At 42.8% G+C, this 27735-nt stretch overlaps 1 protein-coding gene across 2 annotated transcripts in view; it reads right to left on the reverse strand.

Annotated features, from left to right (window-relative positions):
• The window catches only part of VPS8 (VPS8 subunit of CORVET complex), a 163298-nt gene that overhangs the window by 57506 nt on the left and 78057 nt on the right, over positions 1 to 27735 (reverse strand). The window contains exons 28-34 of one of the 2 annotated variants that reach the window (XM_075829728.1): positions 24382 to 24453; positions 18391 to 18510; positions 17845 to 17901; positions 13728 to 13810; positions 11448 to 11532; positions 9681 to 9779; positions 1070 to 1159 (exon numbers count right to left, since the gene is read on the reverse strand). In XM_075829728.1, coding sequence (XP_075685843.1) covers positions 1070 to 1159; positions 9681 to 9779; positions 11448 to 11532; positions 13728 to 13810; positions 17845 to 17901; positions 18391 to 18510; positions 24382 to 24453 — 606 coding nt within the window. The remainder of the gene's footprint in view (positions 1 to 1069; positions 1160 to 9680; positions 9780 to 11447; positions 11533 to 13727; positions 13811 to 17844; positions 17902 to 18390; positions 18511 to 24381; positions 24454 to 27735) is intronic. The other variant, XM_075829729.1, reaches the window with a different exon arrangement.

The following is a 27735-nucleotide window of genomic DNA, read 5'->3' on the forward strand; positions in this document are numbered from 1 at the left end:
TTACGGGCCTAACACGCTTCCGTACATGGCAGTCCATTATTAGGCATCTGGTTGATCTAAGGGACCAAAAGGGCAGATCGGAGCTAGCTCCAATCAAGGCCATTGCAGCAGGAGCCTCGATATATTTTACAGCCGGCCCCCACTGTTGATAATGCAGGCTTAAGTCCTAAGTCTGGAACACACGTGTGCCGTAACTGTGTGGCAAATTTGCGGGAACCGCTTCCCTCTCATGATGTGCAAATATCTATATGTAGATAAAGACAACATTAAGGATCATCAGCTACTGAACATTCACCAGGTATAGGATTTTTTTTCTCCTTTTGTGGAGCTCGTGGTGAATAATTATATTTGCTGTCGTCCTGTGGTTTGAAAATAAGTGTTTAAGGAAATTCTCAGTTTTCAATAGCATCCCTGAAAATACACTCAATACAGAGATAGTTGTATTGACAGCAGCAATAATACATTCCATTTCTATGAATGGCTTCTGTCCTTTTAAACGCAAAGGGGACAAAACGGTGCACGAGTCATACTTTTACATAGGGATTAATGCATACATTCCTCATCCATGACAAACACTGGAAACAAATACCGTCAAAGTAGCACTGACAGTATAGTAGAAAATTAGAGCACTTCTAGCCCTGGTTTAGTTCACCTTTACTTATGTTGTTTCAGGGAACCCCTTTTAGGCTGTGTTCACACATGCGTTGGAGGCGCCATCGCAGATTTCACTAAAAATCCCGGACGTAAAAGCGCAGCATGCAGCACTATTTTGTCCGGTAAAATGGCAAGCACCAAGAGAGACACCCGACATCAGGCGCTGTTGGGGTCAGTCTTGCAACAGATCCATCACTGCCGTCATTTTCATTGGTCTGCTCCTATGTTGGAACAGAAATGAGGAACGCAGACGTGATCAGAGCCTAATGCTTACTAAAAGTAAATAAAGGGCAAGGTTTCGTCGGCTTAATGATATCATAGTTATATGCTGTAAATCAGAGTAAAAGTGTAACTGTAAAAGCGCTAACTCAACGGATAGTAACCACTATAATGTCTTCAAAAGTGCACACAATACCTGAAGCTTTCCAATGATTTCGTCCAGCTGTTCACTGAAGTGGGTGCAGACCAGATCAGCGGCTTTACTTGGACTCAGTGTTAACAGTTCCTGGTGGGGAGAAACAGGGAACAAATTGATGTAAAACGAATTATCTGCTGCAAAAGAGAAACAGAAAACTAAAAGAGATTGGCTGTGAAGAATGACTGCACCTTTCTTATAAAGGAGGTTGTAGCCAGTCACATGATCCCTCATGGCCAATCAACCGAGATAAACCCAGTCGTAGCTAGGCTTTCCTTCACCGAGAGCAAATATTCAGTTTGATGCCCTAGCGCAGTATATAAATACCCTCGTCACGGCAGAGTGGCTTCTTAGAGGGCACATCCCCTGCCAATCCCCCCAGCTATACTCCTACAAAGTGCTGCATGTTTTACATACATGTCTTTAGGTGGCCATACACATTTTCCCTTACAAGATTGCAACCAAAACAATAGTTCGTTGGGTGAAATTTTACAACAGACCATAGTTTTAGCTGACTGATGACAGAGTATCAAAGTCTAGAGAAAAGTCAGTCGTGTTTAAAAAAATGTTCCCGATCGTCGGAAGTACTTGTCTGTATATCCCCTATTAAAAAGAAAAATGCTCTATAGAACAAATTCCTTAGCTTGAACATTCGGAGACCAAAGAGTGTATAATAGTCCACTGTGTTATATCCAGTCCAGAGTCAACGCAGACATTGACTTGTTCCCATATTATGGGCGACGTAACAACAAACAAAAATGCAATATACTTTAGTGACCGAAAATGATGTTTTCCTATTGCAAAATCGTTATAAAGCCCCGGCCACTAGGTGTCTCCCTTCTGTATAACTTGCTGTCCATTGACTGTTGTCAAGATAAATCTGTCTCTAGCAACAGAGACACCAATACGGATTACAGGAAGTGGGGGGGGGGGGGGTGTCCTTGTAGATATTCTCCTCTCTCTCATAAGACATGCAGAGAGGAGGGATTTTACGGCTGGAGTGGCATTTCATTAGACAACGAGGAGCTCGCTCCCCAAGGGAGATGCTATGGATTCTGGGAAGAAAGGGAAAGGAAGTTTCAGCAGGGACAGTGCTGGCAAAAGGCTGAGGGAAAGTACACGCTCCCTAAAACAGAGTGGATGCCAAAAAGGAGAGCAACAAAATAAGCGCATTTTCTGGCTTTATAGGACAGTCAGGAGATTAAAAAAAATACAGTTACAATAGTTTTAGGGCAAGAGTGCTGCAAGCCCCTGCTTTTGCTATGGTTTTTGATGAAATGACAGGTACGCTCTAAAAGCGATGTTCAACTTTGCAATAATTGTTTCCCTAATAATTGAATGTATTTTGTAGTTTTAAGCAAATTTATAAATCTATTTTTATTTAAAAAAAATATATACAACTTTTTAAGATACAGCTTTTCTGTTTTCTGTTCAGAACTTAGATGTAATTGTTATTGGCTGGATCCTGTGTGTCAGAGACACGTAGGACCTGCTCTTAGCCAAACCGTCAGTTCAGAGAGAACGATACAGCTTCTATGTATACATGATACAAAGAAGCTGTATCGTCGTAAAAAGGAATAATTTTTTTTTTTATAAAAGTGAATTTAAAAAGTTGCTAAAAACACAAAATACATTAAATTTAAAAAAAAATAAAAAATTGCTTAGAAAAAAGGTATACAACGCCTTTAAGGCCTCATGCACACGACCGTAGCCATGTGCATAGCCGTGAATTTTGGGCCGGCCGGGGGCGGAGTGTCACCCGCGAGCCGCCCGCAAATCACAGGCCGTGCCATTATTTGCTATGAGCCTGGACCGCAGAACATGGCCGTAATAAGACATGCCCGTTCTTTCTGCAGTCCGGGCTCCTGGGCCATGCACGGACCGCGGAAACCACGGTCATGTGCATGGCCCCATAGGAATGAATGGGGCCGCAATTCTCCCACAAAAGCACGTTCGTGTTTCAATTTTGTGTTGTCATCTTTATCGTCTCCCATATTGAACATACCAATATAGACTTAAGGATGTAAAATACAAATCCGTATTTTCAGGCTCAACTGACTTCTATAATAAGAATACGCTCGTATCGTACAATAGTGCATGTTGTGTTTTTAGAAATGCGGAGTGCATATAGAAAGGTCTGTAAAAAATACAGCTATAGAACTAGATCCATTAAAATGAGCTCAATTTCAGAACAAAAAATACTTTTATGTAAATGTGGCCTTAGAATAAAAAAAAATAAAAATAATATTGAACAGTGCGTGGACTGCTATAGATGTATTAGAAATACTTGAACATGGGGGCGTGGCCTAGCGGTGAATGTGAGAGGACGTGTGTGACCGGAGCTCCTGCTGTATTCATCCTATAAGGTCCATATATCCCGTAAAATTCGGGGAAAACAGCTTCCCCAGGGTCTTACCAGAGTCTAGAGGTGGAGGAGCACGAGTGCCCGTTCATAATGACGCTCTCAAAGAAGCAGAAGTCGCCGCCAGCGAGTCCCGGGTCCCGCGCTCAAGATGGCGCCGAGGAGAAGGAAGGCCGCAATAGAGGCCTCCGGCAGCAAGTAGTGGAGAAGCTGGAGAGGTTCGCCCGCACGCCGAGAGCAGGGGGGGCGGCTGCACAGCAGCGAAAGTCGGCTGGAGATCAGGCAGCTGGAGGCTCATCTTATGGATCCAGGTACTCTCCTTTGGCGGGGGACATGAGAAGTGAGGAGGAGATGAGTGGCGCCATGCAGGATCAGCCAGGTGCTGGAGGGAAAAGTGGAGCAAGGAAGGAGGAACCCTCCCTAAAGGACATTTTGGCAGCGGTGAAGCAAAATTCTATGGTCCTTAATACCTTAGCAAGCCAGATGGGTGGATTGAAGGAGGACATTTTGCTGCTCAGGAATGATTTGCAAAAAGTAGCGGAACGCACCACCGCCGTGGAGGGGAGAGTCTCAGACATGGAGGATGCGATTCCTCACATAAAGCAGGATGTACAGGCACACTCGCAGGCAGTGGCGACATTGCTGGCTAAGACAGACGACATGGAAAATCGGCTGAGACGGAATAACGTTCGCCTAGTGGGGGTTCCAGAAAGAGTGGAGGGAGCGAATCCGGATGATTTTTTTGAAAAGTGGCTGATAGACACATTTGGCAGAGAGGAATTGACCCCTTTATTTGCGGTGGAGAGAGCGCACAGGGTGCCGACCAGACCTGGCCCTCCCGGAAGGCCGCCGAGACCGGTGCTGATAAAGATTTTACATTATAAAGATAGAGACAAGATCCTGAGGAAAGCTAGAGAGCGTCAAGACATCTCCTTTAATGGGGTGAAAGTGTCCTTCTTCCCGGATTTCTCTATGGAAGTACAAAGGAAAAGATCCCAGTTTATGGATATAAAGAGACGCCTAAGGGCGTTACAAGTGCAATATTCAATGATGTATCCTGCCCGTCTGAGAGTGGTGGCGCTGGGCACAACTTCCTTTTTCGAGACACCGAGAGAAGCGGTTAGATGGTTGGATAGCCATGAAAGTCAGCTGAGACCGGCGGAGGCAGAGGGACGGCGTTGATCCGGAACAGACCGGCTGACAAAAGGAGGCTGGGGATACGGGACTGAACCAGGTGTCGTAGAAAATTGCAAGATATGGCATTGAGGGTTCCTGGTCATGTTTGGACTTGGAGTTGGAGGGTATGGTTGCGGTGAACGCGGAAGACCGGAAGAGGAGGAATGTGTTTATGGACATTGAGGGGTACCGATATGTTGAAGGGATGGTTGTTTATTTGCAAGAAAAAAGGCAGCGGGAGGGATGGTCAGTTACGCGGGAAAAGTGAATAACGAGTTATGGTATTGTTGAATGTACGGTGGGCGGAGTTGACCTGCCGACGCTTGTTATGGGTAATGGCAGATACGTTCTGTCGCCCCAACCCTTGGAAAGGGGTAGGTTTACGGGGGAGGTTACAGGGGGGGGAGGGGAGGGAGGGAAAGAGGACCCAGCCGGTCGGATATGTAAAGTTGCGAGAACAGGATAGGATGTGTTGGGATATGTTGAGGGATGATGGGATCACTTAATTGTTTGTCCTGGAATGTACGGGGCCTGCGGGAAGCCAGAAAACGACAGGCGATATTTGATTTTATTAGGAAACAGGAGTCGAGGGTGATAGGACTACAGGAGACACATATGACTAGGGATTCAGTCTCCATGATGCATAGGGCCTGGGTAGGCCATAGTTTTCATTCATATCATACTACATATTCAAGGGGGGTGAGTCTTCTCATACATAGGGCAGTGCCATTTATATGTCACGACTCCTTCCAGGATGGGGAGGGGCGGTATGTGGGGGTACACTGTACGATGTATCATTGGAATTGTGTGCTGGTGGTGTTGTATGTCCCCCCTCCATTTTCTAGCGGATGTATCAAGAAAGTGGTGGAGGAACTGGCTAGGTACCCGGAGGTGCCGTTACTAGTGATGGGGGATTTTAACGCAGTATTGAATACCAATATGGATAAATTCGGCATGACAGGGGGAGGTTTAACAGCGTTTGGCCATCTTGTTGCTGAAATGGGTTGGCGGGACATATGGAGGGATAAACATGCAAATAGCTTTCAGTATTCTTGTGCGTCTTCCACATATCAGTCTTTATCCAGGATAGACCTAATCTTGTGCTCACCGGCAGCGGTACCATTTGTAGCCCAGATAGAGTACTTGCAAAGAGCGTTATCGGATCATTCTCCTTTGTTAATGAAGGTAGAGACGGAGGGGAGGACAGGGCGGGGGCAAGGGTGCTGGAAACTCAATGCCTTTTGGCTGAAGTTGATAGATCATAAACAAATTTTAGACCTCATAAAGGAATACTTTCAATTTCATTCGGGAACGGTACCGCAAGAGATACTGTGGGACGCGATGAAGGCGTGGCTGAGAGGGGTGTTCATCCAGCACATTTCGGCAGTAAAAACACGGTCTAGACAATTAGGGGAAGCGCTGTTGGAAAGGGTAACGGAGACAGAAAGGCTACATATAATAGCTAACACACCAGACACACTGAAGCATTGGGTGGAGGCGCAGCGATTGTTAAAACAGCATTAGTTGGAGAGGGCAGATAACAAAAGGATGTTTTTAAAACGCCAATATTATGAGGAGGGGGAAACCACTGGACGGTTACTGGCAAGGATGGCGCAGGCTCAGAGGGAGAATAATTACATACACACTATTAAAGGGGAGGGGGGGAAGTTGGAGACGGATACAGGACAGATTTTGAAAGTTTTTCAGCAGTTTTACTCTGATTTGTATGCCTCTAGGGCAGAGCACACACCTCAACAGCTGGAAGAGTATATAGGGGAGATAGAACTTCCCAGGTTGGGAGGGGAGGAGAGAGGGACATTGGAGGAGCCCATATCTCTGGAGGAGCTCCAGGCAGCCATAGGGATACTAGCCAGTGAAAAGGCGCCGGGCCGGATGGGCTTCCGGTGGAAGTTTTTAAGGAATATGGGGAGGAGCTCGCACCGCAGTTATTGGCCACTCTGGTAGATAGTTTTGATAGGGGGCGGCTTCCGGAAACAATGTACGAAGCAACTATAGTCGTTCTGCCTAAAGAGGGGAAGGATCCCCAGCTCCCGGGCTCCTATAGACCAGTTTCTCTATTGACGGCGGATATTAAAATCATGGCGAAAGTATTGGCGCTTCGACTAGCTAAGGTAGTGTCTGGGGTGGTACATGAGGATCAGGCTGGATTTATGCCATCCAAATCGACGGCGGTGAATCTGAGACGGCTGTTCTTGAATTTACAAGTTCTGCCGGATAATCATGGGGGGAGAGCCATTCTGTCCTTAGACGCGGCTAAAGCATTCGATTGCGTGGAGTGGAAATATTTGTGGTCAGTTCTGGAGAAAATGGGATTTGGCCCTAATTATATAAAATGGGTAAAGTTGTTGTATGTAGCCCCGACAGCAAAGATAAGGGTGAATGGGGTGCTATCGGATCGGTTCGCGCTGGAGCGGGGAACGCGTCAGGGATGTCCATTATCTCCATTGTTGTTCGCGTTGGCGGTGGAACCCCTGGCGTGCGCAGTGAGACAACATGAACATATTCAGGGGTTGAGATATGGGGGGGTGGAGGAACGAATTGCATTATACGCAGACGATATGCTGTTATTCATGGCGGATACCGAGCGCACACTACCGTTAGTGATGGCCCTAATTAAGCGGTTTGGGAAATATTCAGGACTACTCATTAATTGGTCAAAATCGGCTCTAATGCTCATGGACCCGGGGGTTATCCAGACTGGGGAGGAGGTGGAGATACCGGTGGTCACGGAGTTTAAGTATTTGGGGGTTAGGGTGACGGCGAAAGCACAGGATTATATGTCCCTTAATGTAATGCCACTGTTAACAACGATAAAAGCCAAAGTAGAGGCGTGGAATAAGTTACCACTATCGGCTCTGGGTAGGACGAATCTGATTAAAATGATCCTTATGCCCCAGGTGCTGTATGTCCTACATAACTCCCCGGTATGGATCCCCAAATATTGGTTCAGGAGGTTGCATAACCTGTTTAGGGACCTAGTATGGAAGAAGGGGGTACCTAGGATTAAACTGGAGAAATTACAGCTGCCGAAAGAGGAGGGGGGCCTGGCTGTGCCCAATGCTTGGGTGTATTATTTAGCTGCCCAATGTCAGCATTTCTGGGGGTGGGAGCAGGAAGAGACATGGGGGTCCAGTGCGCGCATCCTATCATATCTGGGGGGGGGGGGGGAACCCGTTGGGAGGACTGGAAGCGCACAGCTATAAACGGATGGCGAGTACCAGACCCACTCTGCTTCTCATACACAAGGTGTGGTGGCAGTGCAAGCAATTGCTGGGGATAGGAGAATGCACTAAATATACACCACTCTGGAGGAATGCTTATCTGGGGGAATTGGGTAAATTGGAAGGGATGCAGGGGTGGGAGCAGCAAGGCATAATACGATTGAGTCAGTTGTACGAGGGAGGCATACTCAAATCCTTTCAGCAAATAAGGGAGGAGTTTCAGCTGGGCTCCCGCATGTTCTATCAGTACCTGCAGATTAGGCACGCGGTGCAGACACAAGCGGCCAGTGTAGACATGACAATACATGCCGCGGGGGTGTTGGAACATATTGCAAAAGCAGTAACGTCAAAAGGATTAATTTCATTGGTTTATCGCAGGTTATTGGTGGAACATCTGGGGGATCCTATGGCACCAGTGAAAGCTGTATGGGAGAGGGATGTGGGTCCTATTACAACAGACCACTGGGAGGCGGTATTGGCAGCAACATGTACTTTGTCCATTAATGTAGCACAACGAAGATCGCAGTTGTTTCTGATACATAGGGTGTATAGGACCCCGTGGGTGCTGAAACAAATGGGATTAAGAGCAGATGCCAAGTGCCCTAGGTACCCGGAGGAAAAAGCAGACATCCTTCATATGTTCTGGACATGCGGGAGGTTGGGGAGTCTGTGGACGGAAATATTGGAGCTAGTGGGGAGAGTGTTTGAGGTACAGATTCCATGGGATCCTGTGGTTATGCTGCTAGGGTATGTTGGAGATTTGGAGGGGGATAGGATGTCAGGGTTGGCAATCGCTAAAATACTATATCAAGTTAGGAAAGGAATAGCAAAGAACTGGCTGGATGCGGAGCCACCATCGAAACAAGAAATCATAGGGGCACTTAACTCACAGGTTCTGATGGAATATAGGATATACTCTAAGAGGGGGTCCAAGGCCAAGTTTGAAAAGCAATGGGCTAGGTGGATTGATCAATCTGGGTATGCTTCGGTGGAGCTAATGACACTACGGTCACACGTTCAGGTATAGGGCTACTGAAGGTGGGGTACACACGGAGAGCAGGCGTAAGATGGGGAATGGAAAAGGGGAAGAGAAGGAGATAGGATTGAAAAAGTGGTATCGAGAAGACCGGCTGGGGGGATACAAGGGGGAGTTGGGGGGAAGGGAATGTTTGGTTGGACATAAATAATTGGGTCTGTGGAAATTTGCTTATACACTGTATGAGAAAGTACAATGACCTGTAAAAATTTGAAGTTTGTTGAATAAAATTGAACTGATTAAAAAAAAAAAGAAATACTTGAACATTACAAGGACTATTGAGTATCCCAAGCCAAGAGAAAGCTACAAAAAATGGATGATGAGAAGGGGAAACACTCAGGAAACTAAGGGTGAATTCACATCTGTGTAATACATCTGACAGGGGTGTTTCTGCCGTATGTGCATGGATTTCTGAAAGCCCCATTCAGATGTATGGGACAGTGGTTGAAATATCTGCAACAAATCTACTGTGTGAATATAACCTAAAGTAAAAATAACATCACATGGACAGACTTCTGAAATGCTACAGGTGTGAAGTCCCAAAAACCGTAAGTAGTATTGGAGGGGTTCTGATATTATATAATAGGGAATTGCTATTTATTCAAATCCATAATATATAAATAGTGTAGGCTCGCCAAACATTAAAATGAACCTATACTTGAATCACCTAGCAGCCTAGAAGTTGGACATAATTATGACAGAATTGGGTATTCCACCTGTACATATGTATAGAATGTCATGCAGTTTCATACTCCCCCCCCCCCCCCGATTGCTTGAATATAAAATTTGGCATACCTCCATATGTCTCATTGTTTTGTCCCACGTTGACTGCTTCTCCTCAGGACTGTATCCAGGAATTGACAAGATATTATGTATATAATTAAAAACTTCTTGCTGAGTGGGGGAAAATAATAATTTGATGAGAATAAAATAACTGTGCAACAGTAAGATACATGTTGTCAGCGGACTAGATAAAGGGTTGTAAATCTGTTGTAGTATCATGGTGTACGCTGCCACAAAGTCACCAGTAAAGGAGTTCTTGCAGGAAAATCACGCTAGGAAATGCCATCAATGTACGATCGTGAAGGTCCAACTGTTGTGACTCCTGCAGATTGATAGAACAAAGTGGTACGGAGCGGAGACGACAGGAGACAATGTGGCACGGAGGTTTCATAGCACTGCTGCCACAATGTTCATGTTTTCAGAGGGGATCACAAAGGTCAGACCTCTGCCAATTGGACATCGATGGCATATTCTAGTGATATGCCATCAATAACCCTTGAGACAACCCCTTTAAAGCTATAGCTTGACATACACATAAGGTAATTGTCAGACGGCCGCTGACCGCCATCTCTCACTGCCTCCCCTGGCCAAAAGTGCATGTTCAAATACAGGGATAAGCAGTTTCTAGATACCTCTGACAAAACTTATATCCCTTGGCAGCAAATGTTGAAATGAAGAATGTTTAAGCCTCGTTTACACATACAGCAGATGGTTGGTGGATCTCATCTAAATCAGTGAGATCCACCGCCATTTATCCAAGGTGTACAGACAACTTTAGGCTTCCCTTTGGGGAAGCTATTAGAAAACATTAGAGAATATATTCCCTAAAAAAACAGCATTTATTACCATGCTATATTGTTAGTATTGTACCGATTAGTAGACAGACAGAGACAGACAGACAGAGAGACAGACAGACCATCAAGGAAAAGTTTTAATTCCACGTGGTTTCCATAGCAGCCCATCAGATTTTATTATTCCAATTTTTGTTAATGCTCCGGATATCTATGCAGTTATATTCTCCTAAGGCTTAGGCCCCATGCACACGAACGTGCTTTTGCGGCCGCAAATCCCCCGGAAATCTATGGGAGAATTGCGGCCCCATTCATTCCTATGGGGCCATGCACCGTGTATGGCCCTGGAGCCCGGACCGCAGAAAGAACGGGCAAGTCTTAGTCCGGGCTCATAGCAAATAATGGCCGCGGCCATCTGCACAGCCTGCGATTTCCGGGCGGCTTGCGGGTGACACTCCTCCCCCGGCCGACCCGAAAATCACGGCCGTGCACATGACTACGGTCGTGTGCATGAGGCCTACAGGTAACTGATAGTTATACAGAACAGCAACCTCACACAAACCAACCTAAATAAAAGGATAAAATGTTGCTGGTCTGGAAAAAAAAATAAAATGTTTTCTGCTGTAAGGCTTGATAGACTTGACGTTTTATATTTTCAATGGCACAGTATGTATATATAATACATACTCAAGCAAAAGAGATATATTACAGTCTACCTGCAAGTAGAATGCATATCTAGTAGAAACCCTTCTGTTAGAAGAAACCAACATATATTTTGCAGCACTCAATCCCTCTGGACACTAAGTGGAATGAAAGCGCAATGGAGGGGAAATATAAATCCATATTCTGAACAGCGGGCAGAAATATATACAATGTAAAAAATGAGTTTTTCCACTCAGCTTCTTGGTAGGAAGGACATTTCTGGTATATTGAGTAATGGGAACTGTGGGATGTTTATGTAACAAAACAATGACCTTTTTCACAATACCTTTCTCATGGGATCTTGCAAATAACATTCTATGATTTTATCGTATAGGTGCTTCCTCTCATACATAAACTCACAGATCTGGTAACTAAATAAAAACACAAAAAAGACACAATTATTATTTACAGAAATGCAATTGATCCCAATGCCATTAAAACCTACTCACACTTTTGCAATTAATTTTTTATTACTCCAATACAAATAGTCTTGATTACAAATATCCGACCGTTTTGTGAATACAGCTCCTATGCAAACTTTTGTGTCCTTGTGTAACTACACAAAGTTTTTTTTATGTAGTCTGTAACCATAGATACATATAGGAAGTATGTATAGGAGCTGTAGACAAGACTATTTTCAAAGTCGCATTCCTTTTTTTATTTTAGATGCAATTGAGCAATGAAAAAGGTGCATAATTTTTAAAGGGGTTATGTGGGGACCGAAAAGTATTAGCAGTGTACTCACTGCTAATATACATTCCGCTCCCCCGTCGAGCTGTTTATGAGATTATAATAGATTTTTATAACGCTGGCGGTGGACCGGAAGTCTAGTGGTATAGTCTTCATTCAGGACGACACGACTCTTCGGCATTGCTGTAAAAATCTATTAAAATCTCATAATCAGTGCGACCGGGGACAGGAATGTACAGGGTGGGCCATTTATATGGATACACCTAAATAAAATGGGAATGGTTGGTGATATTAACTTCCTGTTTGTGGCACATTAGTATATGGGAGGGGGGAACTTTTCAAGCTGGGTGTTGACCATGGTGGCCATTTTGAAGTCGGACATTTTGTATCCAACTTTAGTTTTTTCAATGGGAAGAGGGTCATGTGACACAAACTTATCGAGAATTTCACAAGAAAAACAATGGTGTGCTTGGTTTTAACGTTACTTTATTCTTTCATGAGTTATTTACAAGTTTCTGACCACTTATAAAATGTGTTCAAAGTGCTGCCCATTGTGTTGGATTGTCAATGCAACCCTCTTCTCCCACTCTTCACACACTGATAGCAACACCGCAGAAGAAATGCTAGCACAGGCTTCCAGTATCCGTAGTTTCAGTTGCTGCACATCTCGTATCTTCACAGCATAGACAATTGCCTTCAGATGACCCCAAAGATAAAAGTCTAAGGGGGTCAGATCGGGAGACCTAGGGGGCCATTCAACTGGCCCACGACGACCAATCCACTTTCCAGGAAACTGTTCATCTAGGAATGTTCGGACCTGACACCCATAATATGGTGGTGCACCATCTTGCTGGAAAAACTCAGGGAACGTGCCAGCTTCAGTGCATAATGAGGGAAACACAGCATAATGTAGCAATTTCAGATATCCCGCAGCCTTGAGGTGACTTTTATCTTTGGGTCATCTGAAGGCAATTGTCTATGTTATGAAGATACGAGATGTGCAGCAACTGAAACTACGGATACTGGAAGCCTGTGCTAGCATTTCTTCTGCGGTGTTGCTATCAGTGTGTGAAGAGTGGGAGAAGAGGGTTGCATTGACAATCCAACACAATGGGCAGCACTTTGAACACATTTTATAAGTGGTCAGAAACTTGTAAATAACTCATGAAAGAATAAAGTAACATTAAAACCAAGCACACCATTGTTTTTCTTGTGAAATTCTCGATAAGTTTGATGTGTCACATGACCCTCTTCCCATTGAAAAAACTAAAGTTGGATACAAAATGTCAGACTTCAAAATGGCCGCCATGGTAAACACCCAGCTTGAAAAGTTTCCCCCTCCCATATACTAATGTGCCACAAACAGGAAGTTAATATCCCCAACCATTCCCATTTTATTTAGGTGTATCCATATAAATGGCCCACCCTGTATATTAGCGAGTGTACTCACATAGTGCAGTGAGTACACTGCTAATCATTTTCGGTCCCCGCATAACCACTTTGACAGCTAAATCGGATCGGTTTACAAACGGCCCCTGTTGAATCCTGCCGGACCCCACTGATTGTAATGAGGTCCGTCAGATTGCGATAGTCTAGCATTAAAGGGGTTGTCCTTTTTGAGCAAAATAGGTATTTTTTTGCATAATTAAAAGTTAAGCCATTTTCAATATACTTTCTTCTTCGCAGTTTTCAAGATCTCTGCTTGTTGTTATTCATTAGGATTCATTATCGTTGACAGAATAGAAATATTCCAGCAGCAATTCATGATGCAGTCATTGGAAAAATTACGCAGGCAAAATAGTGAGTGAATAATCCTGTATAAGACCTAGAATATAAGATAGCAAGACAGCAAATAATTGTAGCAGAATGATCTTACAACTGTGCTCTCTCCGCCAGGTGGATCAGTCTGTTCTCTTCAAACTGAACGATTCCTCCAGCCTGAAGCAGCTCTAGGAGAACCTAAAACAGAAACCATCAAAATCACAGAAGGCGATTTCCAGGGTACAAGATCACAACACAGAGAGCCACAGGTTGGCATTTATAATTCCTTCTTACAAGGTGACATGTATTGGCTAAAGGCCTACTACCTTATATAAAAACGTGTGATTTTTAGTATTAGAATTGCTACATTAAAAAAAAAACAACTTAATTATTAACAATAACAGCCACATTTATTACCGGTGATGTTCTATATTGTACATATTCAAGAAATCAGCAGCACAGCCAAGTAGGTTTCACCAGCAGGAAAGGACAACTCGACCAATCATGGGTGGTGCACACAAAAAATGTATATAAGTAAAAAAGTATATAAGTAAAGTAATACTTAAACTATTTATTGTACTGCCAGACCAAAATGCCCCATAAATAAATGGGAATAGTCGTCCAGCATACGGTTCCAGTTTAACACCTTACGCTAAAGTTTTTTTTATTTCCCTACAATATGCCCAGACACAAACCCACACAGATAAACCTTAGCCTATGGTGTTAAACTGGAACCATATGCTGGACAACTATTCCCATTATTTATGGGGCTTTTTGGTCTGGCGGTACAATAAATAATTTAAGTCCTTGCTTTCTGGGACGAGTCTCTCTCCAGAATTGGGGATTGAGAATTCCTTGATCGATTGGGATAAGCTATATTGAACAATAAGTTCTGAATAGTCTCTGATGTCATGGTATATATGTACCGTATATAAAACCTGCTTGAAGGTCTTTAGCCAGATAATGACACAACCCCACTTTTACATATGCTTATATAGCGATTAGCCTTGTGTCCTAGTTGGGGCGGACGGAATCTCTGAGAGGTGGGAATGCAACAATAGAGTGTCTGATGTTTGTAGGAACTAGACATTTTTTAGTATAGCTACTCCTGTTGTTTATATAGTGTATGGATAGGATGGTACCGCTAATAATATGTTGTAAATAAGGTATTAATGGATATGAAAGAAACACACCAAGAATATAGTATGTAACCTATTACTTAAAGATCAATTTATAGTAATAGTATATAAGGGGGGGTGCAGTTTACTTTTATGCATATTTGAAGAACATACAGTCTCCACAGGATTAGAAAAACTTGACTGCCTTCTTCCAAAAAAGCACCACACCTTTCCTGCAGGCTGTGTGTGGTATTGCAGCTCAGCGCCTGTCACTTCAAAAGAGCGAAGCTGCAATATCAGACACAACCCATGGACAGGTTAGGGACTATTTTTGGAAGAAAGCAAATATGTTTTTCTAATCCTGTAAAATCCATTTAAAGCTCTGTTTGCACTACTTATTTTAGTTTTTTGTCTGATGTTCCCGTATCTTTGATGGTAAGAATAGCACAGTCTGCAGCCCTATCCTTGCGGTCCAGTACCGGTATCTTAATGGAAACTTGACAGAACCCATTATTAGTCAAACGAGATGCTTCAAGATTCGTTGGGATACGCTTGAAAATTCAATTGTCATAACGGAAGCCAGAAATGGGGTCCGAGGCTCAGATCCAACCAAGGACAACATTTTGTACGTTCTCCCAGTGTTTGAATGGGTTTCCGCCTGGTACTAAAGTTTTCTCCCATAGTCCAAAAAAAGCCATACTGATAGGTTAATTAGATTCCTATCAAATTGTCCCTCCGATGTGACAGAGATAGAGAAATTTATTTGTGAGCCCCACTGGGGACAGGGATGTGAATGGTGACAATCTGTAAAGCCCTGCGGAGTATGCCAACACTATATAAGCAACAGAAATAAATGAATAGCTGTCATGGCTCAGTTATAAACCCAAGTGTGAACAGGGCCTAACTCGGTCTGTGTGAAGGTAAACGGTAAGAGCTCTGACCCCAGTGAAGATATAATTATTAAACACAATTTTGGACCCATTTATATCAAACAGAAGAACAACAACACTAACCACTTCACCACCCTAGAACATCAGCGATGTATCCATTAACCACTTTATTGCGACCACAAATAATACTGCAACGTTATGCTGGCATATGTGCTTGTATGGCACTAAACTACCACTGTTTATAGAGGGCACTCTGCTGGCACCATTGTTTATCGGGATCACTCTGCTAGTTCTTCTGTGTACAGGGGGCAATCAGTTTGAATTGGTTCTTTTAATGGGGATATACTGACCACACTTTCAACGAAGGCACTCTGGCTCTTGTTATATGGGTGCATCATTTACGTTCTGTATAGCTGCATTAATTATTTGTCCAGTATTGCATCATTTTTTACATTTACTGCACAGTGGCATTAGTTCTGTGCACAGTATGTCATTGTCTAGGTACACTGTATGGTAACAATATTTATTCATTTTATAATGAGTAATGATCTATGAAGTGAATGTGCATCGCTTAGACAAAATCATGGATAACCCGTAAAGTTCCAACTTGACAAAAACCTGTGTACGCCCAGGTTACGTGAAGTTACATGCTCAAATCCTGAGAAGAACAACAGAGAAAGGATAATTTGGGAATTCAAGCGGATGATAACATCCCAGTCATTGACACAAGGCCTTAATAGAACACCCGGATTTATGAGCCATTACATGGACACACGTCACGTCCCCCATCAGACTGACTCCCAGATGCCTTAACTCCTAACGGTACTTTTACACAGCCCGACCTGGGCCGCGTAAACGAGCATCGATCAAAGAGACAGCTCGTTGATCGGCTCTCGTTTGCAACTTTCACAAGGAGCTACTATGGGGACGAGTGCTCGTTACTCTGATCGCTCGTCCCCATACATTCTTATCACGTCGGCAGCACATCTCCGTTTTTACAGGGAGATGTGTTGCTGACAACGATAATATTTTCAGTATTTAAAACGATACAATCAGCTCATTAACATGTGTTTTCTCATTCATCGGCGGATCATTGCCCTTTTTACACAAGGCAATTATCGTGAACGAGTGTTCTGTGAACTTCCGTTTGCCCAATAATTAGCCAGTGTAAAAGAGCCTTTAGTCATCACCCATATAACTTCAGTTTTATTGCCCCGGCTTATCTTAATGATGTATTACCTTATGTACAAATTGTCTTTGTGTAACATCTTAAACGTTGTGCTTTTTTCTAAGTCATTCATTTGAAAACCTGCCTGAAGTCTGTGTGCTCTGAAAGCTTCATATATAATTTTTCTCGTTAGCCAATAAATATATCATACCTACAATACTTTCGTCTTTTTTAACACAAAAAGTATTTAACATTACAGAATTGTTTTTGGCTAACATGGTACTACACTATTTTTTTTTACTGTACTTTATAAAACCATTCGAAATTCTAAAGTGTATTACATCTAAATTAATGCCACTGGGTTTAATGAGCGAGAACATCAGTGTCAATGATGTAAGAATGTTAAGCATTGTGAAAACAGTCACATTATATTTCAAGGTAGTAATGGAACAATCTTACTTGTTCAGTCATTTACAGACAACAGAACAGGGGTGTTAATACAAGTCCTTAGCTGTAGTCCAATAGTGTATGGAGACATATCCTCTGTCCCTATTTCGCCTTGCAGATATACCTAAGGCCTGACACGGAGGGGCAACCCCATCTGGAACCTACTCCTGTCCATAAAAAGCCCTATTATGATTCCTCATCGCACACCCAATGCATTTCGTCCATCGATTAGATGTAGACACATCAGGGGACCTCTTAGAATGAGTGGCCAATACCTACCAGCCAGTATGGTTTCAATGGGTTAGGTAAGGAAGGGACGCTGTTAATTCCAAAAACAGCGTGGTGCATGTGGCTTATGGAGTTCGATCTCAGCTGCGCTACGCTGTTAATGGTCGCCCATTTGACCCAGTGGCATCAATTTAGATATAAAACCACCTTACACCTATGCGGGGGCAAGATTACAGGCTTGCGCTAGTGATTGCTGCGTTTTGAATATATTAATCTTCTTTTTATTCATGTGAAGTATATAGCCCATTATACCTATGTATTTGATCTTTTGGGCTATACATTATAAAGAACATTACATGGCCTGCATCTAAGAGGCCGTACCTGTTGTCTTTCTGAATGTCTGGAATCATCATCAGGACTACACAAGAACTCAAGAACCTGATTAATTAAAGAGAATGGCATTAATAAACATAATTACAAATTCCTCAACACACTCATAATAGTTGAGCTTATTAATAGCAATTCCCTTGTACTTTCTTGCTCCACCCCAAAGAAATCAGCCACTAAAAGACGATCCCCAGGATCTACACCCAGAATCACCAATCAAAACTGTATTTAGTTGTGCTCTGTAGATCACGAGTCCCGAGAACCGCCATACTTATTACTTGCATTCTACATAATTGACTGTGTGCTGTAAATGGTTAATTCACTGTCTGAGGACAAAACGGCAGCAACTGATTGAAGCTACACTATTTCAGCCAAATTGTCACCAAGAAACTGCCAATAGCCATAAGCAACTAAAGCTTTAGCTACCTATAATACAGCAGAGAACTCTTATCCAGGTAATATTTCTAAACTGTAGTTCATTCCGGCAATAACTGCATGTCAGCTAATAATTTAGATAATAGATATAATTGACATTCTTACCTGATCAAACAGGACTCTGTTAACAAAAAGTGTATTGTCTGGTTTGGCAAGTTGGCGAGCCAAGAATGTGAAAAGGCAGCCAACCTGTGAAGGTGTGAAGTCGGAGTTTTCAACCATAACCTGAAGGAGAGAAAAACACTAATAAATATTTCTCAGAAGGCAATTTGGAAACAGACTGTGGAGCCAAACAGTCTAAACAGTCTGTTTTAGCTTCACTTTACCATTAACAAACATTTTCAAAACCTTAACCCCTTCCCTCTTTAGCCACTTTTGACCTTCCTGACAGAGCCTCATTTTTCAAATCTGACATGTGTCACTTTATGTGGTAATAACTCCGGAATGCTTTCACCTATCCAAGCGATTCTGAGATTGTTTTCTCGTGACACATTGGACTTTATGTTACTGGCAAAATTTGCTCGATATGTTCAGTATTTAATTGTGAAAAACACCAAAATTTAGCGAAAAATTGCAAAAATTAGCATTTTTCTCAATTTAAATGTATCTGCTTGTAAGACAGGCAGTTATAATACACAAAATTGTTGCTAATTAACATCCCCCATATGTCTACTTTAGATTGGCATCGTTTTTTGAACATCCTTTTATTTTTCTATGACCTCACAAGGCTTAGAACTTTAGCAGCAATTTCTCACATTTTCAAGAAAATTTCAAAAGGCTATTTTTACAGGGGCCAGTTCAGTTGTGAAGTGGTTTTGAGGGCCTTATATATTAGAAACCCCAAAAAAGTCACCCCATTTTAAAAACTTCACCCCTCAAAGTATTCAAAACAGCATTTAGAAAATGTCTTAACCCTTTAAACATTTCACAGGAATTAAAGCAAAGTAGAGGTGAAATTTACAAATTTCATATTTTTCTGCAGAAATACATTTTTAATACAATTTTTTTTATAACACAGAAGGTTTTACCAGAGAAATGCAACTCAATATTTGTTGCCCAGTTTTTGCAGTTTTAGGAAATATCCCACATGTGGCCGTAGCGTGCTACTGGACTGAAACACCGGCCTCAGAAGCAAAGGAGCACCTAGTGGATTTTGGGGCCTTATTTTTGTTAGAATATATTTTAGGCACCATGTCAGGTTTGAAGGGCTCTTGCGGTGCCAAAACAGTCAAAATCCCCCAAAAGTGACCCCATCTGGGAAACTAGACACCTCAAGGAAATTATCTAGGGGTGTAGTGAGCATTTTCACCGCACAGGTTTTTTACAGAAATTATTGGAAGTAGGCCGTGAAAATTAAAATCAACATTTCTTCAAAGAAAATGTAGGTTTAGCGATTTTTTTTCTCATTTCCACAAGGACTAAAGGAGAAAAAGCACCGCAAAATTTGTAAAGCAATTTCTCCCGAGTAAAACAATACCTCACATGTGGTAATAAACGGTTGTTTGGAGACACGGCGTGGCTGAGAAGGGAAAGAGCGCCATTTGGCTTTTGGAGTTCACATTTAGCAGGAATGGTTTGCGGAGGCCATGTCACATTTACAAAGCCCCTGAGGGGACAAAACAGTGAAAACCCCAAACAAGTGACCCCATTTTGGAAACTATACCCCTTGAGGAAATTATCTAGGGGTATAGTGAGCATTTTGACCCCACAGGTTTTTTGCAGAAATTTTTGCAAGTAGGCTGTGAAAATGAAAATCTACATTTTTTCAAATAAAATGTAGGTTTAGCTAATTTTTTTTCATTTCCACAAGGACTAAAGGAGAAAAATCACCATAAAATTTGTAAAGAAATTTCTCCCGAGTAAAACAGTACCCCACATGTGGTAATAAACGGCTGTTTGGACACACGGCGAGGCTGAGAAGGGAAAGAGCGCCATTTGGCTTTTGGAACTCAAATTTAGCAGGAATGGTTTGCGGAGGCCATGTTACATTTACAAAGCCCCTGAGGGGACAAAACAGTGGAAACCCCCCACAAGTGACCCCATTTTGGAAACAACACCCATTGAGGAAATTATCTAGGGGTATAGTGAGCGATTTGACACCACAGTTTTTTTGCAGAAATTATTGGAAGTAGGCCCTGAAAATAATGATCTACATTTTTTCAAAGAAAATGTAGGTTTAGCTAATTTTTTCTCATTTCCAGAAGGACTAAAGGAGAAAAAGCACCACAAAATTTGTAAAGCAATTTCTCCCGAGTAAAACAATACCCCACATGTGGTAATAAACGGCTGTTTGGACACACGGCGAGGCTGAGAAGGGAAAGAGCACTATTTGACTTTTTGAGATCACATTTAGCAGGAATGATTTGCGGAGGCCAGGTCACATTTGCAAAGCCCCTGAGGGGACAAAACAATGAAAACGCCCAAAAAGGGACTCCATTTAGGAAACTACACCTCTTGAAGAATGCATCTAGGGGTGTAGTGAGCATTTTGACCCCACAGATGTTTCATAGAATTTATTAGAATTAGGCAGTGAAAATAAAAACAGTCCTTTTTCTTCAATAAGACGTAGCTTTAACGCAAATTTTTTCATTTTCTCAACAAATAAAGGAAAAAAAGAACCCAACATTTGTAAAGCTATTTCTCCCGAGTACGGCAATACCCCATATGTGGTCATAAACTGCTGTTTGGGCAAACGGCAGGGCTCAGAAGGGAAGGACCGCCATTTGGAGTGCAGATGTTGCTGGATTGGTTTCTGGGCACCTGTGGGCCCAAAACAGTGGAAACCCCCCAGAAGTGACCCCATTTTGTAAACTACACCCCTCAATGCATTTACCAAGGGGTGTAGTAAGCATTTTAACCCTGCAGGTGTTTTGTAGAAATTAGTGTGCGCTCAATGTTGCAGAGTGAAAATGGGATTTTTTTCCATAGATATGCCAATATGTGGTGCCCGGCTTGTGCCACCATAACAAGACAGCTCTCTAATTATTATGCGGTGTTTCCCGGTTTTAGAAACACCCTACATGTGGCCCTAATCTTTTGTCTGGACATATGACAGGGCTCAGAAGTGAAGAGTACCATGCGGAGTGGAGGCCTAATTTGGCGATTTACAAAGTATTGGTTCACAACTGCAGAGGCTCAGATGTGAAATAATAAAAAGAAACCCCTGATAAGTGACCCCATTATGGAACTGCACCCCTCAAGGCATTTATTAAGGGGTGTAGTGAGCATTTTCACCCCACAGGTCTTTTCCATAAATGAATGCGCTGCGGATGGTGCAAATTAAAAATTTATATTTTTCCCTAGATATGCCATTCAGTGGCAAATATGTCATGCCCAGCTTATGACGCTGGAGACACACACCACAAAAATTGTTAAAAGGGTTCTCACGGGTATGACGGTGCCATATATGTTGAAGGAAACTGCTGTTTGGGCACGCTGTAGGGTTCAGGGCCGAGGGAGCACCATTTGGCTTTTGGAGAGCGGATTTTGCTTGGTACTATATTTGTTTGAGTATTGCTGGTGTTTTATAATGTGGGGGTACATGTAAGCGGGGCGGAGTATATAAGGGGCATAGTCAGGTGGTATAAAAAAATAAAAATAATCCATAGATGTGTGTTACGCTGTGAAGCAATCCTTTCTGCACAGGCCGGTGTCGCACTGATAAATGGTGTCATTTCTTATCCCCCTTTTGGTCCACACTCCGCGCCTTTGTAGTTTGGGGAATTTTGCTGGGAAAGTATTATCCTGGTATAATACGGGCACCGTCGCTTCCATCGGATATGATTGGGCCCTCCCTTCCTGGTTCCCTAATTTTAGGTCCTTGATAAATCGCCTCTTGAAACAGAAGAAATGTTCTCCTCGGGCACAACTGCATATTTTTTTATTTCCTGACTTATTGGAGCCATAACTAATTTTATTTTTCATAGACGTAGCGGTATGAGGGCTGGTTTGTTGCGGGACGAGCTGTAGTTATTATTGGTACCATTTTGGGGTACATGTGACTTTTTGATCACCTTTTATCCTATTTTTTGGGATGCCAGGTAAACCAAAAAACGCAATTTTGGCACAGCTTTTTTTGGTTTTTTTTTATACAGAGTTCACCACGCATTATAAACTACATGTTACCTTTATTCTGCGGGTCAGTACGATTCCGGCGATACCTCATTTATAGAACTTTTTTATGTTTTACAACTTTTTGCACAATAAAATTACTTTTGTAAAAAGAATGTATTTTTTCTGTCGCCAAGTTGTGAGAACCATAACGTTTTAATTTTTTTGTCGACGGAGTTGTATGAGGGCTTGTTTTTTGCGGGACGAGCTATAGTTTTTATAGGTACCATTTTTGGATACGTGCGACTTTTTGATCACTTTTTATTGTAATATTTGTAGGGCAAAGTGACTAAAAAACAGAAACTCTGGTAACGTTTTTTACGGGTTTTTTTTACGCTGTTCACCGCGTGCAATAAATAATATAATATTTTGATACCTCCGGTCGTTACGGTCGTGGCGATACCAAATACATATGGTTTATTATTATTTTTCAATAATAAAGGACTTGATAAGAGTAAAAGGGGGATTGTGTGTTATTTGATTACTTGAAACTTTTATTGTTTTCAAACTTTTATTTTTTGCACTTTTTTTTACACTTTTTTATACTTTTTTTACACTTTTTCTCAAGTCCCACTAGGGGACTTGAAGGTCCAACGGTCAGATTTTTTTTTTTCTAATACATTGCACTACCTATGTAGTGCAATGTATTAGATCTGTCAGTCATTCACTGACAGCAAGCCGTTTAGGCTTCGCCTCCCGGCGGGGCCTAAATCGGCTTCCGTAATGGCAGAGCAGGAGACTATTGTGTCTCCTGTTGCCATAACAGCAGTCGCCAGTCCCGATTGCCTGTCAGGGCTGGCGATCTGCTTGTAACCGCTACGATGCAGCAATCGCTTTCGATTGCTGCATCGAAGGGGTTAATGGCAGGGATCGGAGCTAGCTCCGGTTCCTGCCGTTACAGGTGGATGTCAGCTGTACAGTACAGCTGACTTCCACCGCTGATGACGCCGGATCAGCTCCTGACCCGGCGCCATCTTGCCGGCAGCTACGGAAGCCGATCAGGCTCCGCCGCCGGGCGGATCTTGACCGGCTTCGGTGCTAGGCAGACCGGGAGGCCAGTATTAGGCCTCCGGTTGCCATTGCAGCCACCGGAACCCCGGCAATTTCATTACTGGGGTTCCGATGAGCTGCAAACACCTTAAGTGCAGCGATCGCGTTTGAGCGCTGCACTTAAGGGGTTAATGGCGGGGATCGAAGCTAATTTCGGTCCCCGCCGTTACAGTCGGATGTCAGCTGTAAGATACAGCTGAGATCCGGTGATGATGGGACCGGCTCAGCTTCTGAGCCGGTGCCAAACGTTTGACGTACATGTACGGCAAGATGCGGGAAGTCAGTACTTTCCATGACGTACATGTACGTCAAATGTCGGGAAGGGGTTAAACTGAAAAATGTCTGCATATCAATATATAGGGATTCTCTACATAAGAAAATAGTGCAAGAAGGAGTCTGGGAAGCTATAGGTTCTTGGGTTCAAATGCAACCAAGGACAACATCTGCATGGAGTTTATATGTTCCCATCTTATTTGCATGGGTTTCCACCCATACCTGAAAAAAACATATGGATTGGTTTATTTGGAATTTAGATTGTGAGCCCTAATGGGGTCAAGGACCAATAAAAAGTAATGAGAAACTCTGTACAGCGCTGCGGAATTAGTTGGCTCTATATAAATAAAACTACAATAATAATTGTATAATGTGTCTTCAGTCCATAGGCCCTTTATACAGGAAGCAAATAGAACATAAGCATCATCAAACCCAAGAAGAATAACCAATGAAATTGGGTGAAGAGTGTAGCCTGGCATAAAGCTGTATTTTATGGTCAACAGATTAAATTGTGATAGGGTGGTGAGGTATGCAAGAGGATGTACCTGGGCAACAGTGTATGTCATACATAATTGTTACCAATGTTACAAGACACCAGGAATTTAGAGAAGAAGTTAGTTTAGTAGAGGCCCATATAGAAAACCTATATCACCATGCGCTTACCTTCAGTAAGATGTCTACAATCCTCTGTTGGTGTTCCACAGCTTGTTTATCATTAGTAAAATCTTCAAATGTCTAAAAACAGAAAAAACAACCTACAGTAAAACTGTCAGTATGTTTCCTGTTATCAATATTCACTTCTCTCCTACACTGCAAATCTGCTGCAGAGGAGCGAAGAAAGTTAATGAATACAGTGTGAAGAATTAGCCCCCAAAACAGGAATGCCAACAGGCAAGCAAAAACCCTTATTTCCTGACTACCCACAATTAATTAGGAAAATAAACTAACAAATTTTATTAAGCTACGTGTAGCAAAGAGACAGACCACATAAACGTCAGTTTAAAATTATCACTGTCACAGTGCCGAAGTGAAAGTGAAAATCAGCCAGCTGGAAGGCTCGGCAAATCATTCAAACGGCCAAGGTGAACACTGACTGAATTGAAGTCAGCTTGCAAGATAGAAGCCACATTTAGTAAATAGGCATTAAATTCGGCTAGGACAGGAATTAAAAACACACTTTAAAGCCCCCCCGACATGTTTCGCTCACTAGTAGCGTCCTCAGGGGTACATGGGGCTAATGGCGACGCGGCGAGAAAACGGAAGCCTTTATGGCAACATGGAGTGACGTAAATGGGAGGCGTGTAGAGGAACGGGCTGCCAATCAGCCACCTCAGGACATCGCAAAGAACAGATGATACTGCCCGGCCAATAGAGATCATCCTATTGAGGAACCAATAGGAGGCAACGAGCGATATGGATACACTGTCGATACAAACAAACTAGTCAGTGATGACACGCATGCGTAGTAGGTCATAGCAGGGACTTAGAAAAATGCTGAGAGAAAACACCAATACATCAGGAATCGGCGCAAGCGCCGTAGCTGACGAAATGGACATAGAGTAGACGCCCCGTGATAAACTCCCTTAGAATAGCCGCGCATGCGCCATGGCACATAATGGGCACTTAGAAAAATGATGAGCTCCAGGGCAGCAGCAGAAAGCATCGCATGTCAGCGCAGGCGCTGTGGCTGTCACTCAAGACTCAGAGCAGGCATATAATGATACCATCACAATAGCAACACGCGTGCGCAACAATATCCACATCGGACTTAGAAAAATACTCAGAAAGATAATGATAAAAGCAGAGTCGACACTGCCTGCTTTGGTATGGGAAAGGTGCACAATCGCAAACTGACATGATAGGGACTGAGAAAAGTGTAAACAGCCACGAAGACCTGACAAACCGGCATGCGAGCCGTAAGTGTCAGCTGGCCCCTAATAAAGGGAATAGTAATGTCCCCCGTTTTTGCAGGGGACACCCAGTCAGGGCTGCAGGAGCAGTCTACACTATATACAGCTGTGCAGATCCCTCCTACTCTCAGTCATGAACCCTAGTGACCACAGCACTCCTTTTTAGCCATAATGGTGTACCCATCAATGATAGGTGTATCCGATATCCCAATAGGGACAATACATATTCCGTATGTAGATGAATCATAAGTGTATATAATAAATATAATAGAACAAATTTAGTACCCGCGGCCGCACATTAAAAGACATATATGGTCATAAATGGTGATTCCATAGTAAGATAAACCATAACATAAATAGAGATAGAACCACCCTATGAAAAGGGGGGGAGCAAAATTTTCATGATACTGGCGATTAATCGAATCCAAAAGCACCAACTGATCGTAAATGAGTATAAATAATACGAAAATAACAATAGATAATGAAGACATCCACACAGTACATGAAGGGAAATGAACAACGGATCAAAGAAAGGCACTATAAGTGAAACCCTCATTTAATCCCTGAGGGGTCATGGTACCAAGACGATGGATCCAGCGTGCTTCCTCCTGTAGGAGTTTCTGATCCAAATTGCCAGCCCTGGGTCCCAGTTTTAGTTGTTCAATACCCCAAAATTGGAGCAGCTTGGGGTTGTCAGAATGGAACCTATGCATATGTCTAGAGAGAGTGGTATCCTCTTTCAAATTGATGGTACTAAGATGTCTCGATACTCTCCTCCTCAATTCCTGCAGAGTCTTACCGACATACAATTTCGGGCAGGGACATTTAGCCAAATAGATGATCCCGCTACTCTGGCAGTTAAGAAATTGCTTAATGTGATATAGTCTATTGTCTAAGGGGTTAGTGAAACTTCTAACTCTAGGCATCAGAGGACAAAAGGAACATCTACCGCAGGGATGGAAACCAGTTATAGGTGACTTTAACCATGTAGATGGTGTATTATGGGAAATAGGAGAATAATGGCTATGTACCAAAAAATCACGGAGATTTTTACCCCTGCGATAGGTAATAGCAGGATTGGCCGGGAGTACCTCCACTAAATCTGGGTCAGCGGTAAGGATCGACCAATGTTTTCTCAGAACGCCAACCACCTGAGAGGAGCACACGTCAAAAGTGCCAATGCAACGGATGGCATTGGACGATGGTGGCAATACGGATCCAGCACCTCTATCGGAGAGTAGTTCAGATCTCTGAGATGCCCTGGCCCTAGCATAGGCCCTATGGAGCCACTTTTTTGGATACCCCCGTGCCAAAAATTTATGGTAAAGACCATCACATTCTCTCTGAAAAGATGACTCATCGGAACAGTTGCGTTTGGCTCGTAGGTATTGGCCGATAGGTATCCCTCTCTTCAGGGCAGGTGGGTGATAGCTGTTCCAATGCAGGAAGCTATTAGTCGCTGTAGCTTTTCGAAATATATCGGTTTGGACACCGCCAACAGGATCCAGAGAGATCTTAAGGTCCAGGAAATCAATTACCCGATCGTTTATATCAAAAGTGAATTTCATACCGATAGAGTTGGTATTGAGCATAGACATGAAGTCAGTGAAAATGTTGACATCCCCATCCCAAAGGATGAGAATGTCATCAATATATCTACCCCAAAAGGAGATATGTGAGGTAAAGAAAAGTAGATCGTCGGAAAAAACAATGGTGTCTTCCCACCAACCCAGGAAAAGGTTGGCGTAGGAAGGTGCACAAACAGTGCCCATGGCCGTGCCTTTTATCTGATGATAATATTTGGCATCAAAAGTGAAAAAATTATGAGTGAGTAGAAAACGTAATAATGATAGAACAAAATTATTATGACGATGAAATTGTGTGCCTTTGGTGCTCAAAAAATATTCAACTGCATTGAGACCCAGGTCGTGCTGAATGTTAGTGTACAGGGACTCCACGTCTATGCTCGCCACCAAAGTGGTGGGGGTGACATTGATCTCCTGAATCCTGGTGACGGTGTCTTTAGTATCCTTAAGGTGAGATGACAGGGCAGAGACAAAAGGGGACAGAATCTCGTCCACGTAAAGACTTATGCCCTGTGTAAGGT

Source organism: Rhinoderma darwinii, chromosome 6, assembly GCF_050947455.1.
Source record: "Rhinoderma darwinii isolate aRhiDar2 chromosome 6, aRhiDar2.hap1, whole genome shotgun sequence".
In the NCBI taxonomy this organism is placed as follows: Eukaryota; Metazoa; Chordata; class Amphibia; order Anura; family Rhinodermatidae; genus Rhinoderma; species Rhinoderma darwinii.